The following is a 15,020-nucleotide window of genomic DNA, read 5'->3' as shown; positions in this document are numbered from 1 at the left end:
TGTAGTGGGCTGCCTTCCCAAGGAACCTTCAAACCCCTGGTATCTCTCGATCAGTCCGACCAGTTCATCCGCATACCGGGGATCACCCTGGGCAACCCAAGGCTGTATGGGCCTCGGCAGGGAGTGCACAAACCGGTCCATCACCACCCACTCTACCATCTGCTCAGGCATTGAGGACTCTGGCTGCAGCCACTTCTGGACCAGGTGCCGCAGGTCAAACATTTGGGACGGAGGTGGTTTTGTTCTGGTGATACGAACCCGCTGTGCCCTGATAGTCATTGTCAACCCCAAGCGTGCGAGAATCTCACTTTTTAGCTTGTCATACTCTTTGGCATCCTGCAAAGCTAAATCATAGTACGCCTTTTGGGCGTCCTATGCAAAGCTAAATAGGGTGCCCTGCAAAGATAAATCATAGTATGCCTACTGCGCGTATTTCTGGGGCTCTCCAAGTCAAGTATGGCGACAGTACCTCTGCTCTTGTGGAAATTTCTCCCTCTCGGTGACCCTTTGAAACACCATCAGGAAGGTCTCAACGTCATCCCCCCAGGGTCATTTTCTGCAAAGCCCGTCATGCCGCCTTCCGGACTTGGGAATCATCAGTCGGACCTGGGGTTGGAGCGCTCATCCTCTCCTGGATGGCGGTTGCCAGAAGCTGCATCTGCTGACGTTGTTTCTGCTAGTACTGCTGGATCTGCTGTAACTACAGCTTGTTGGTCTCCTGTTGATGCTGCTTGCTTCATAAACCCAGAAGCCAAACAGAAAAGAAAATAGCCTTTAGATCAGGCAAACAAAGTAAATGTCCTTAGCAGGTCTCTGCTCAGCCAGGCCTGTGTGGCACACAAGCTGGGGTAGCGTCCAGTGTCCTGGCTTGGTTTGAAGACAAACATACACAGGAGGCCTTCTCCCTCCAAACACACAGACCATGTGCCAAACAACAGCCTCCATTTTATAGGCTGTTAACCACACCCAGAGGTGAGGTATGTGGGTAGCTGGACCCGCTCATTCTCTCCTAGCTACCCGTAACCCGGCTCCCAGGTGCACCAAACGATCCTCTTAGTGCTTATGTGTCCTAGAGAAACACTCCGGGTTACATCACAGAGACCAGCCATCTCTGTGACACATGACTCCCATTGACTACGCAACCATTAACCACCTTAGAATACCTTGATACATATCTGGTTTTATGATTACCCCACGACTGATGAAAGGGAATCTGTCACCCCCTGGGACTTATCTGACCTCTCATATTGGCATACAGGTGATAGAAATGTGAATCTATACATACCTGTATGCCTCATTTTAGAGGTCTGTTTGCTAAGAAATGGCTTTTTATTCAGTGAAGATTCTGATGCTTGCTGGCCGTGGGGTAGTCGGTGGAGTGGATTCCCTTTAATAAATACTCACTTAGCCCCATTCTTAGTGCAGATACTAATAAATCCAGGACCTATGAGATTTTTACCATATGATAGTTGGATAGTTAGGGGTGTATCATCCATAGCAGCAGCCCACAGGGCCACTATGGTGCCCATGAAAAAAACACAGAATTTGAGCTTGGTTTAAGTTGGTATCCATGCAGCACATAAATGCATGTTTACTATGGCCATAAATCAGAAAAAAACTATAAGAAAAAAATGATCATAAACCCTGCTGTAAATAAATAAAAACCAAACGTGCATTTAAATAAAATAGGGTTCTTAGTAACACTGTTTTTGATCAAAAATAGCATAAAAGCTATCCCACCATGGTAAAATGAACCCATTCGGGATAGTCCTACTCTCTTTAATATTAAAAACCTTACCATATATCAAAGCCTCAAACTTCTGTGTGTGAATCAGACATGAGAACTAACGTGATAGAAGATTACAGTCCGGGGAAGACGGGAAACATTCATATAGACGGCCGGTGGAGATGTAGTCAGTGAAGAACTCTGGCTAAATATGTTTGTAGAGCCGCAGTAAAAGAGGAAGATGCTGTCCTCCTCTTGAAGTAGTTATTTCTCATGTCACGTGTAATGAATATCTCCTGCAGTATTGCTAATGCCGATTGCAGTGTTGGTAAATGAGACGAGAATTAGCGTTATGGAAGATGAGTCTATGAGAAACGTGTTCAGCTACAGACTCCGAGGAACAAACTGCTTGTTGTCTGTGGCCTAAAATATATAGGTTTTATTAGTAGATGTAAAGAAGAAATCTAAATACTGTAAAATAATAAATCTCCTCAAATGTTTCCCCTTATTATCTCCAGTAATTGTATTATTACACAATATCAGATCCTCTCAGTGAAGATCTTCTATTTAAGAGAATTTTCCTTATGGACCCATCAAAGATGGATATGGACAGAGACAAGATGACAGAGAGGATATTAAACCTCACCCTAGAGATCCTCTTCCGTCTTACTGGAGAGGTGAGGGATTCTGATGACGTCACATTACATCATTCTTATCTATGGAAATAACAGATGGACAGAACTGGAGAGGTGAGGACTCTGGAAATGTCTGGAGGGAGATTTATTTATATGTCTTTCCATAACCAGGATTACATATTAGTGAAGACCTCTAGTGAGCGCTGTCAGGTCCATGTGTCTGAGGGATGGGAAAGACCCCTGAGCTCAATCACAGGGCCTCCATCTCACCCCTTCATACATGAGGACATCAATGACCAGAAGATCCTAGATCTCACCTACAAGATGATTGAGCTGCTGACTGGAGAGGTGACACTGCTGGGAATACTGGGACATTATACAGTAATGCTATGTATGAAAGGATTGGGGGGATGACTGTATCATTGTATGTGTCAGGTTCCTGTAAGATGTCAGGATGTCACTGTCTATTTCTCCATGGAGGAGTGGGAGTATTTAGAAGGACACAAAGATTTGTACAAAGACGTCATGATGGAGGTTCTCCAGCCCCTCACATCACCAGGTAATACACAGGACTAAATACACACGGCCTATAATTATCTGTATGTAAAGAATGAATTCAGTCCCTGTATGTGCTTCCTCCAGATCTATCCAGTAAGAGGACAACACCAGAGAGATGTCCCCGTCCTCTTCTTCCACTGGACTGTAAAGAAGAAGATCCCAATGTTCCTCAGGATCATCAGGTAGATGGAGAGAAGGTGTCATGAGATCTCCCCTATGATGTGTAGACGGCTGTGAAGGTCTTGTGTTCAGTCTTGTTTTATCCACCAGTATTATATGTTTTATATTTGTGTAATGAGAACGGTGGAGATAACAGGATTAGAGCTGATCATAGATGTGACTTCTCATCTGTTTGTGACTTTTACAATATTTGTTTCAGGGTGAAGATCTGACCCATATTAATACTACAGAGACATATGTAAGGGGTGATGAGCGGTGTAAAGAGGAGATTCCTACATATGACTACCCAGGTGAGTAGTAACCACTAAATGCAGAGAAGTTACAGATTCTTCTCAGTCATCGGCTGTGGCTGCTTTATCGGTTGTGTAGTCCGGCTGTATCACAATCGTGTGATCATCATTTTGCCTCTAGACCGCAACATTCTCTTCCACCCAAAACTGTTCAAATGATTTTGGGCATTGAAACCCTTTTCCATAGAACTTACAACCTGGAGGATCCACCTACTCCCTGTGATTAGGAGACGTTACCTGCCCAGATCTGTAAATCACAAAGCCAGAAAATCACTTAAAAAAATATAATGATGGGACTGTAAGAGAAAGCGGAGGGTAATGATGGTGTTGGCTTCCTAGAACCCTGATATCTTATTGGATGAATCTACCTTCTCTCCCTTCTGTGCTGCTGAATGTGCTCATATGGTCCCTACAAGACCAGGTCCAGTCTTTCTGGCCAAACTTCACTTTTATGATCGATATTAAATGTGCAGTGAGGCCAAGTGTGAATTTCTGTACAATAACAACAGAGTTTCCCTTTATCCTGACTGTTCTATTTCTTTTGAAACCGACTAACTTCAAACCAGATTGTGATAAACTATACAGAAAACATTACACCTGTGCCATGATATATCTCTAAGCTAAATTTAAGACACCTCATCTCTGCACTATTATAAAAAGTTCTCTTTGAATGTCTAATATTTCTTCTTGAAAATCATCTGACAGAAAATATTGTCCCTTACGATAGTTTAGATTGCCAAGAGCCACCGAGCCCCATACTCCAATTACCCCAGAGAGGTTTCACCACTAGTTACTCACTACTTACTGATGAAGACTGTTGAGTTTGATCATTTCAGTAGATGTGTTATTGTCTATACTCACAGTTTTGACTATAGTAGTTAGTGCCCAAAATACTCTGATTTAACCTCTTCCTGCAGCCAGTTTTCTGTTCCTTTCTGGGCCCATTTTTCAAATCTGACGTGTGTCACTTTATGTGGTGATAACTTTGGAATTCTTCACAAAGGATAATAGGAAACAGATGGACCTTACAAATTATTTTCCAACTTCTCTTGAATCCAACAATACCCTATATACGGTTGTACACTACTGTCTGGGCCCATGGCAGGTTAAAAAATGAAGATGCGCCATTTAGCTATTAGGAATGCAGATTTTGCTGGGATAGTGTGCAGACACAATGTATTGGGGACACTGTTCGTTGTCACCTCGCAGCTCAAAAGATGGCTACCACAAACAGACTTGGCGCTATCTACTCCATTTTCCAGATCCCAGGGTTTGCCTTGCTCATCATCCTTTAACCTCTCTGCATGGATTTGGACTTAGACAGAGACCCCCTAAGCTTGGGCCACAGTGTTACCTAATGTTCTGTGGAGTGAGATTGCAAGAAGAATAGTCAGATAGCCGGGTCAGAACATGGAGGTCAGAGAAAAGCCGTTAGCTGAGCACAAAATCAGAAGATACAAGAGTAGTCCGTAAACAGGTCGGGGTCACAACAGGAAACAAATACACAAGCCGGGAGCTGAGCACAGAGGACTGAACCAGAGGAGAACAAGGCTGTATCTGGCAGCTTCCGGCAATATGCTTCCAGCTTTAGTAGGGTGTGGTGCTTTCCAGTTGGCTGAAGTAGGGAGCAGATTACTCCAGCTGGACAACACACACACCCATACTGCCAGACTGGATGGTACTACTGGTCCCAGCAACCCTAATCTTAGTGGCTGGACAGAACCTGCACCACCCAGAGCTTCTGGTTCTGACGTCTCCTCCATCACCAGCGCCGCCTGCAGGATGAATAAGGAGACGCCTGGTGAGAGAAGCAGACGTTGCAGGAGCAGATCCCAGAGGAGATGGGACCCACCATTTGCAGAAGCCCTAATGTGACCAAATTGCAGAAAACCAGAGCAGTAGAAATCCACATAAAGTGACTCCATTTTGGAAATTATAACCCTCAGTGAAATAATCTATAGGAGCAGTGACTATTTTGATTCCCCAGGCACTTTCCGGAAATTAGCACGCAGTGGATGATGGAGAGTGAAAATTACAAATATATAATTTCATTACCCAACACATAGTGCCCAGATTGTGCTCCAGAAGACACACACCATCAATTAAGTGGGTTCTTCTCACTATAGTAATGCCAAATACATGGATGATAAATGTGTTTTGGGCGCACTGCAAGGCTCAGAAGTGAGGGGGAGATTTGACTTTGGGAGAGTGGATATTGCTGGATTGGTTTATGGAAGCCATGTTGCATTTCTAGAGTCTTTGAGCCACTAATAATGTGGAAACCTCTGGTTTTCCATTGACAGATGATGGACCTGAGTGGGGACTTGTTTTTTGTGAGATGAGTAGAAGTTTTTATTGATATTATTTTTGCCTACATAACATTGTTTGGTGGCTTTTTATTCCATATTTGGGAGGCAGAATTAACTAACAGTTGGACACCACGCTCTACTGGTTCATCCTATGAGGTTTTCTATTAGACTGTGAACTGTTATCGTCTTGGTGAATAATGACGGCTAACATAGGGCAAAATAAAAAAAAAATCACAGAAAAAGATACAGCCTTACCAACACAAATCATATAACAAATGCACTAGCAGGATGCCGCAGACCCCCATGATAAAGGTGGGGGGGGGGCAACGCAGGTGCATAATACTTATGGAGCAACCACTCACAATCATACCAATTCATGGAGGGGGTGATTACTTAGTATTAAAGATGCACACAGATGAAGCTTGCATAGGACGCCAGTCACACAGGCAGGTTTGATGCACAGTGTCTGACTTACAGCCTATTGATGATGCCCATACTATTAGATCAGGAAGGCTGCCCAGCACTATATAAGTGCACCTCACATGGACAGACACCCCAGTACACCCAACCAACACTAAAATGCTAATGCATTTGTTATCTGATTTGGTGTTGGTAAGGCTGATTTTTCTGTGATGTTTTCTTGGTAAATAATGATACTATTACATAATGTACATTTTTACGGAGAGTTTAAGTAAAATTATTCTACAATATAAATTTTAAGTATATGTTATTCATAAATAATAATGGGTTTTATTCTTGGCAGATGACTGTACCAGGAGATCAGAGGAACAGCTGACATCTTCTATTTTTAAATCAGATGATCTTGAGATCACACAAGATACAATTGAAGTGAATGCCATTACTCCAGATATACCATCATCCCTTCACAGCAAAGATCTGTCATCTGATCATTTGAAACAGGTCCTGTCTTCTGATTCATTACTGACTACTAAGGAAAATCAAAGTCACAAAATAAGCATTAAAAAACAAATTGCTCCTAAAGCAAAGAAGCCATTTTCATGTTCAGAATATGGAAATAGTTTTTCCCTCGAAAAGTCTTTTCTTAAACATCAAAGCATTCACACAGCAGAGAATAGATTTTTTTGTTTCAAGTGTGGGAAATTTTTTAACCAGAAATCAAATCTTGTTAATCACCAGAGAACTCACACAGAGGAGAAGCCTTTTTGCTGTTCAGAATGTCAGAAATGTTTTAACCAGAAATCAGATTTGGTTAATCACCAGAGGACTCACACAGGGGAAAAGCCTTTTTTCTGTTCGGAATGTGAAAGATGTTTTAGCCAGAAATCAGGTTTGGTTAAGCACAAGAGAACTCACACAGGGGAAAAGCCTTTTTCCTGTTCAGAATGTGGAAAATGTTTTGTCTGGAAATCAGGTTTGGTTGAGCACAAGAGAATTCACACAGGGGAGAAGCCTTTTTCCTGTTCAAAATGTGGGAAATGTTTTAGCCGGAAATCAGTTTTGGTTAATCACCAGAGAAGTCACACAGGGGAGAAGCCTTTTTCCTGTTCAGAATGTGGGAAATGTTTTATCCAGAAATCAGATTTGGTTAAGCACAAGAGAAATCACACAGGGGAGAAGCCTTTTTTCTGTTCAGAATGTGGGAAATATTTTATCTCAAAATCAGTTTTGGTTAAGCACAACAGAACTCACACAGGGGAAAAGCCTTTTTGCTGTTCAGAATGTCGGAAATGTTTTAGCTGGAAATCAGATTTGGTTAATCACCAGAGAACTCACACAGGGGAGAAGCCTTTTTCCTGTTCAGAATGTGGGAAATGTTTTATCCAGAAATCAGATTTGGTTAAGCACAAGAGAACTCACACAGGGGAGAAACCTTTTTCCTGTTCAGAATGCGGGAAATGTTTTATCCAGAAATCAGATTTGGTTAAGCACAAGAGAAATCACACAGGGGAGAAGCCTTTTTCCTGTTCAGAATGTGGGAAATGTTTTGTGCAGAAATCATCACTTCTTAGTCACCAGAGAACTCACACAGACGAGAAGCCATTTTCATGTTCTTAATGTGGGAAATGTTTTACACGGAAATCAACTCTTAACAAACTTCATAGAAGTCACACAGGGGAGAAGCCTTTTACATTTTTAACCGAAAATTGTATCTTCATAAAGGGGTTGTCCACTACTAGGACAACTCCTTCTCATTTCTCATGTTTGGCCTTGTTAAAATAAAAACACTCATACGCACTTCCTGTTCTGGCGCCGTTCCATTGGTGTCACAACTTGTGTTTCCGTAAGGCTGTTACATCACACAAGATTGTTACATCACACAATCCTGCTCCCAATCAACGCCACCTTCAGACGTATTGAACATCAACAGGAAGGACAGGGCCTGGACATAGCACCAAGAGAATGCACACACTGAAAGCACTCTCTTCAGATCGTGTTCTTGGGGGAATTATAAGCAATTTACAGCCTCACACATGACTTTCGATATGGGAAAGAAAGAAGAGATCAGAGGTTAGTCTGAGGTCCTCCTCCTCTGTCAGCATGTCTGGTATTCATCGTTTCTTATGGAAGGTCTTATCTTCCTGCTCTGGAGCCATTACTGCCTCACTTCAGTGTGGAAAAAGAAGCAGTCTTAACCCTCATGATGCCTGACAGCTCCGGACTGTAAGTCCTGCACCAACTTCTCTCTTAATGTCGGCCTCACAAGAAAACAGCTCCACAAATCTCCTTGTACTCTCACCAAAGCCCACATACTGAGCAGCGCTTGCTTCACAGGGACATTTACCCCCCAGCCACAGGTTATTCTGATGTGGGGAACAACATAACTTATTTGTATATCAGATTGCGTCTATCCCTACTAAAGAAGATATGGAGCAATATATTCAGAGTCTGGAGACCACATACAATACTGAAATACGTCCCCTCACTTCTATCCTGTCACAGCTTACGGACAAGGTACAGAGATTAGAGGATAATGTCGTCCAAGTTAGAGGCCATCATAACACCCAGAAACTAACACTGGATCTTCACAGCCAGTAAATAAACCATCTGTTTAATATGGTTGATGATCAAGAAAATCACAATAATATCTGGATAAGTGGTATACCTGAAAGCATCAATGCACAAGTGATTATGCCAACACTGCGATCATTATTCAATAATATCCTTGGTGATCCTATTGATAAGGAGCTGGAGATTTAAAAGGCGCACCGTACAATAGGCAATCATGGCCCAGATCCTGAGTGTCCAAGGGACATTATCTGTCGCATACATTTTTTCAATGTAAAAGAGGCCATTGTGAGGAAAGCAGAGGAGTTGGGTCCTGGTGATTTCAATGGAAAACGCATATAATTGCTCACATACAGTACAGACGAAAAGATTGGACTCACCTTCTCATTTAAAATTTTTTCTGTATTTTTATGACTATGAAAATTGTACATTCACACTTAAGGCATCAAAACGATGAATTACACATGTGGAATTACAGTACAGACCAAACGTTTGGACACACCTTCTCATTTAAAAATTTTCTGTATTTTCATGACTATGAAAATTGTACATTCACACTGAAGGCAGCAAAACTAATTACCACATGTGGAATTATATACTTAACAAAAAAGTGTGAAACAACTGAAAATATGTCTTATATTCTAGATTCTTCAAAGTAGCCACCTTTTGCTTTGATGACTGCTTTGCACACTCTTGGCATTCTCTTGATGAGCTTCAAGTGGTAGTCACCGGAAATGGTCTTCCAACAATCTTGAAGGAGTTCCCAGAGATGCTTAGCACTTGTTGGCCCTTTTGCCTTCACTCTGAGGTCCAGCTCACCCCAAACCATCTCAATTGGGTTGAGGTCTGGTGAGTGTGGAGGCCAGGTCATCTGGCGTAGCACCCCATCACTCTCCTTCTTGGTCTAATAGCTCTTGCACAGCCTGGAGGTGTGTTTGGGGTCATTGTCCTGTTGAAAAATCAATCATCAAGGCAAAAGGTGGCTACTTTGAAGAACCTACAATATAAGACATATTTTCAGTTGTTTCACACTTTTTTGTTAAGTATATAATTCCATATGTGTTAATTCATAGTTTTGATGCCTTCAGTGTGAATGTACAATTTTCATAGTCATGAAAATACAGAAAAATCTTTAAATGAGAAGGTGTGTCCAAACTTTTGGTCTTTATTGTATCTCTCTGATTTAAAAAAAATGAAAAATTTTCAAAATTTTCGCCCAATTTCCGTTTTTTTCACAAATAAACGCAAGTGATATCGAAGAAATTTTACCACAATCATGAAGTACAATATGTCACGAAAAAACAGTCTCAGAATCAGGGGGATCCGTTGAAGCGTTCCAGAGTAATTACCTCATAAAGTGACAGTGGTCAGAATTGTAAAAATTGGCCTGGTCATTAACGTGCAAACCACCTTGAGTTGTAAAGGGGTTAATTTTGTCTTGGATCCTTCTTTAGATGCGCCCCTGGGCTGGAGTCACCAGTCTAAAAGACAAACAAAAGCTTTGCTAATTGTGCTTTGGTAGCAACTGGTCGATGTATGGAGGATTCTACATCCAGACGTAAAGGATTATACCTATTATTCTCCTTTACACAATATGCATAGCCATATAGTCCTTTTCTTAATTAGCCGTCACTTGCCTACATGGCAACCTACATCTCAGGTAGGAACTGCTGTATGGTCAGTTCATGCTCCTGTATATTGTAACTAGCTATTGAACCCGTTCTATGCCCGGGTGGCGAGCATTTTTATTGGTATATGGTCTCCCAAGCTGGTATATGCTGCCCCCTCCTGGTATTTCTTCTGCCCCCATCCTGTCCCCACCATCCCATCCTGGTATGCATGGCACCCCTCATCCCCATCCTGGTATGCATGGCACCCCTCATTCCCAATCCTGGTATGCATGGCACCCCTCACCCCCAATCCTGATATGCATGGCACCCCTCATCCACATTCTTGGTATGCATGGCACCCCTCATCCCCAATCTTGGTATGCATGGCACCTCTCATTTCAAATGTGGTATACGTTGCACCCCTCATCCCAATCCTGGTATTATGATACCCAATCCCTCATCCTGGTATGCATGGCACCACTAATCACCCAATCCTGGTATGCATGGCACCCCATCCCTCATCCTGGTATGCATGGTACCCCTCATCCCTATCCTGGTATGTATGGCACCCCTTATCCCCCAATCCTGGTATGTATGGCCTCCTTATCCCCCAATCCTGGTATGCATGGCACCCCTGATTCCAAATCTGGTATACATTGCACCCCTCATCCCAATCCTGGTATGTATGTTACCCAATCCCTCATCCTGGTATGCATGGCATCACTCATCCCCCAATCCTGGTATGCATGGCACCCCATCCCTCATCCTGGTATGCATGTTGCCTCTCATTCCTATCCTGGTATGCATGGTACCCCTCATCCCTATTCTGGTATGTATGGTACCTCTCATCCTGGTATGCATGGCACCCCATCTTTCATCCTGGTATACATGGCACCCCTCATCCCAATTCTGGTATGTATGGCCTCATCCCAGTAACCTGGTATGCATGGCACCCAATCCCTTATCCTGGTATGCAATGCACGCTTCATCCCCAATCCTGGTATATATGGCTCCCTCATCCCTATCCTGGTATGCATGGCACCCCATCCCTTATCCTGGTATGTATGGCACCCCTCATCCCTATACTAGTATGTATGGCACCCCTCATCCCTATACTGGTATGCATGGCACACCTCATCCCTATTCTGGTATGCATGGTACCCCTCATCCCTATCCTGGTATGCATGGTACCCCGCATTCCTATACTGGTATGCATGACACCCCATCCCTCATCCTGGTATACATGGCACCCCTCATCCCAATTCTGGTATGTATGGCTTCCTCATCCCTATCCTGGTATGCATGGCACCCAATCCCTCATCCTGGTATGCATGGCACGCCTCATCCCCCAATCATGGTATATATGGCTTCCTCATCCCTATCCTGGTATGCATGGCACCCCATCCCCTATCCTCGTATATATGGCACCCCTCATCCATATACTGGTATGCATGGTACCCCTCATCCCTATACTGGTATGCATGGTACCCCTCATCCTTATTCTGGTATGCATGGTACCCTTCATCCTGGTATGTATGGTACCACTCATCCCTATCCTGGTATTCATGGTACCCCATCCCTATCCAGGTATGCATGGTACCCCGCATTCCTATCCTGGTATGTAGTGTACCCCTCGTCCCTATCCTGTAGGGTACCCCTCGTCCCTATCCTGGTATGTATGGTACCCCATCCCTATCCTGGTATGTATGGTACCCCTCATCCCTATTCTGGTATGCATGGCACCCCTCACCCCCCAATCCTGGTATGCATGGTCCCCTCACCCACCAATCCTTGTGTGCATGACACTCCTCATCCCTATACTGGTATGTATGGCACCCCTCACCCCCCCAATCATGCTATGTGTGGTACCCCTCATCCTGGTATGCATGGCACCCCGTTCCTCATCCTGGTATGCATGGTACCCCTCATCCCCCAATCCTAGTATGCTTGGTACCCCTCATACCCATTCCAGATGTGTTGCCCCCTCACCCCCCAATCCTGGTATGTATGGCACCCCTCATCCCTTTCACGCTACACTTAATCTCACCTTTCTTCTCTGTGCTCCAGCACTGCGGTGTTCTGTTCTGCTGGAGGCTAGGTGAGGAGTGCGGTGCCAGAGTACGCGCATGCCCATACAGCGCTGTCTGGCGCCATTTTACTGAAGACACACTTCAAATAGCGCTATGTGCATGTGCTGATTCCGACACCTGAACTCCTGCTCCGGTCTCCAGCGAAGAGAGGTGCTGCGGCAACAAACCTTCCCGGTCAGGTAAGTATGTAAGTATGGCGCCAGAGATCGCGGTATGCGTTCAGTGTCTATGCATACCGTGATCTCCGGCGCCATACACGCTCCTCTTACCCGTAACTGCTCCATGCCTGCTTCTGTCTGGAGCCGGACTGCGCAGGCTTGTCGCACTTCATCAGTTTATAAAGGCTTCAGAGACACGCATCTCCCGTTGTATTATAGATCTGACTATGCCGGACTCCACAAAGGCTTCAGATGTTGGAAACTAAATGATAATCTGCTGAAAGACTCACTCTGTGTCTCAGACCTTCTTGAGACTATAGACTCCTTCAAATATATGAGCATGATGAAACTGCCTTACCATTTAAATGGGAAGCACTCACATGTGTCCTCAGAGGGATAATAATAAAACATAGATAAAAGCTAAAAAAAGGAGAGAACAGCTAAAGTCTCCATTTGCTTGAGCGGATTGATCTCCTTGACAAACAACATAAACGATCTGCTTCCTTCCAGGTATACGCAGACCGGCTTAACGCTAGAATGGAGCTAAAGTAGTTTCATGGATGGGGTACTCGCAAATATTGTGTAATTTCAGGGCACCTACTTATGGAAGGTACAAAGTGGAAGCTTCCATTCTCGGTACTAGATATAGGGCCTCCTCGAGAAAATTACTTAAAATGTTGTACACTAAAGTTAATATATAAGGTGTGGGATAGGGGTAAAAATATTCTGGGGATTGGAAAGTACACAAACTATACTCCTTTATGGCACAGCTATAACTTACCAGAGCCATAGAAGCTAAACAATATTAGTGAGTGGGAGGATAGGGGTACTAGAATAAACGCCATACTGATTTATAGACATCACCCAATAGATACCATTGCTAAAGCAGTGGATACAAAAGGTCTATTAACCCTTATTTATAAGCAGTTACTGGCCCTACATTTGGATAATATTGATAGTTAAGACAAAATGGGAGGAGGATTTGGGTCCGTTATCTGAGGAGCAATGGGGGAAATACTGGATTTGACACCGAATCTTTCATTGTCAGAGTCACAAAGATTGTCCCGAATTCTTCTCATTCATAGAGTATATAGATCCCAAAGTATTTTATTTAAAATTGAAATAGAAACGGATGACACATGTCCTAGATGTGGTCAAAAGGACGCCCACCTGATGCATATGATGTGGAAATGTGTAAATATTGGCGACTACTGGAAGGGGGTGATGGCTCTTGTACTATCTGTATTTGGGATACAACTTCAGTTGGAACCTAAAATCTGTATCCTAGGACTCCTGGGAGAAGACGTAGATCCAGACTCCCATATGGCAATAGGTCGCTCAAGAATATTATTCCAAGCCAGAAAGTTGTTGGCACTACATTGGATAGACAATTCTCCCCCAACGATAACAGAACTAAAATCCAGGATAAATAACACTCTATGCTTGGAAAGTGGAGCTTATATTAAAGGAACGCTCTCAAGAAATCTATACACATATGGGAGCAATGGTTAATTACCCCAGGTATTGCTTCAAAGAAACTTCACAGAAATACTATCCTGGATCGTTTGTCCATTTCCTTACAGTAAACCAGGAATTTATATCCTTATACCCAAGGTGTCAGCAAATAATAATTGTCTCAGTCCACACAATTGCCCCTTCTTAGATATATTCATTTTCTTTTGATGTCTCAATAGGGAAAAAAATAAGCCGTCAGGAAGTATTCAGATATTTATGTACAAATGTAAAATTACTGTTCCAAAACATTGTACTATAGAGCGATATTGGGATTTATATCATTGTAACCGGTTCTTGTATTGTTTACTGGTTTTTCTTTTTTTTGTCACAAAGTTTATTTAAAAAAAAAATTTTGGTAATTCTTTGTTTTGTTAAATAAAAATAATCTGAAAAAAAGAAAGGAGCGAAGGTCTTTATTAGATCAAACGTATACAAAATGCCAAGATCATATGTGAAGGTTCTCGTACGAATTCACAGATAAATGTGGTCGCTCATTGGCAAGGAGGTTACATCCACACGTGTAAAGGACATACGGCTCCAACATAAAAGGGGCACCCGGGCAAGAAATTCATAACCCCATTGACAAAGCGGAAGCATTTAGTTTCTTTTATAGTTCGCTATATAATATTCATGGACAATACCACGACATGCCACCTGATATTCTTGAAACTAAAAATGACAAATCTATTATGGACACTGCCGTTCCTTCCTTACAGACCCCTGAGCAGGAGATACTAGACAAAGCTTTCACTGAACAGGAGATATGAGAGGCCAATAAATAATTCCCTATCGGGAAGAGCCCTGGGCCAGATGGATTCAATAATAGATTTTATAAGATGTTTTCCCCCCAGTTATTACCATTTTTAGCCAAAGTGTTCAATAATATCTCAGAAGACTCCCCCTTTTGACCCCCAATCACTTAAGGCTCATATAACGGTTTTATCAAAGCCCGGAAAAGAAC

At 42.9% G+C, this 15,020-nt stretch overlaps 1 protein-coding gene across 1 annotated transcript; it reads left to right on the top strand.

Annotated features, from left to right (window-relative positions):
• Nucleotides 1-938: 938 nt before the first annotated feature.
• LOC141198572 (uncharacterized) lies at nucleotides 939-9,138 on the top strand. Its single transcript, XM_073662998.1, has 6 exons — nucleotides 939-2,403; nucleotides 2,533-2,709; nucleotides 2,797-2,920; nucleotides 3,004-3,101; nucleotides 3,299-3,389; nucleotides 6,462-9,138. Exons 1-6 carry the CDS (start codon nucleotides 2,311-2,313, stop codon nucleotides 7,733-7,735), a joined length of 1,857 nt encoding a protein of 618 aa, XP_073519099.1. The 5' UTR covers nucleotides 939-2,310; the 3' UTR covers nucleotides 7,736-9,138.
• Nucleotides 9,139-15,020: the final 5,882 nt, after the last annotated feature.

The sequence above is a fragment of the Phyllobates terribilis genome, unplaced genomic scaffold (assembly GCF_046119375.1).
Source record: "Phyllobates terribilis strain yellow unplaced genomic scaffold, ASM4611937v1 Scaffold_98__1_contigs__length_5973952, whole genome shotgun sequence".
NCBI lineage: Eukaryota > Metazoa > Chordata > Amphibia > Anura > Dendrobatidae > Phyllobates > Phyllobates terribilis.
Note: the sequence above shows the minus strand (reverse complement) of the source record. Positions and strands in the feature narration are given on the sequence as shown.

Bases quoted from the DNA above. Each gene is read 5' to 3' on its own strand.
- LOC141198572 (XM_073662998.1), top strand. From the start codon at position 2,311: ATGGACCCATCAAAGATGGATATGGACAGAGACAAGATGACAGAGAGG. The intron at 2,710-2,796 runs GTGACACTGCTG...TGTATGTGTCAG, and splicing joins TTGAGCTGCTGACTGGAGAG to GTTCCTGTAAGATGTCAGGA. The intron at 3,390-6,461 runs GTGAGTAGTAAC...TATTCTTGGCAG, and splicing joins TCCTACATATGACTACCCAG to ATGACTGTACCAGGAGATCA.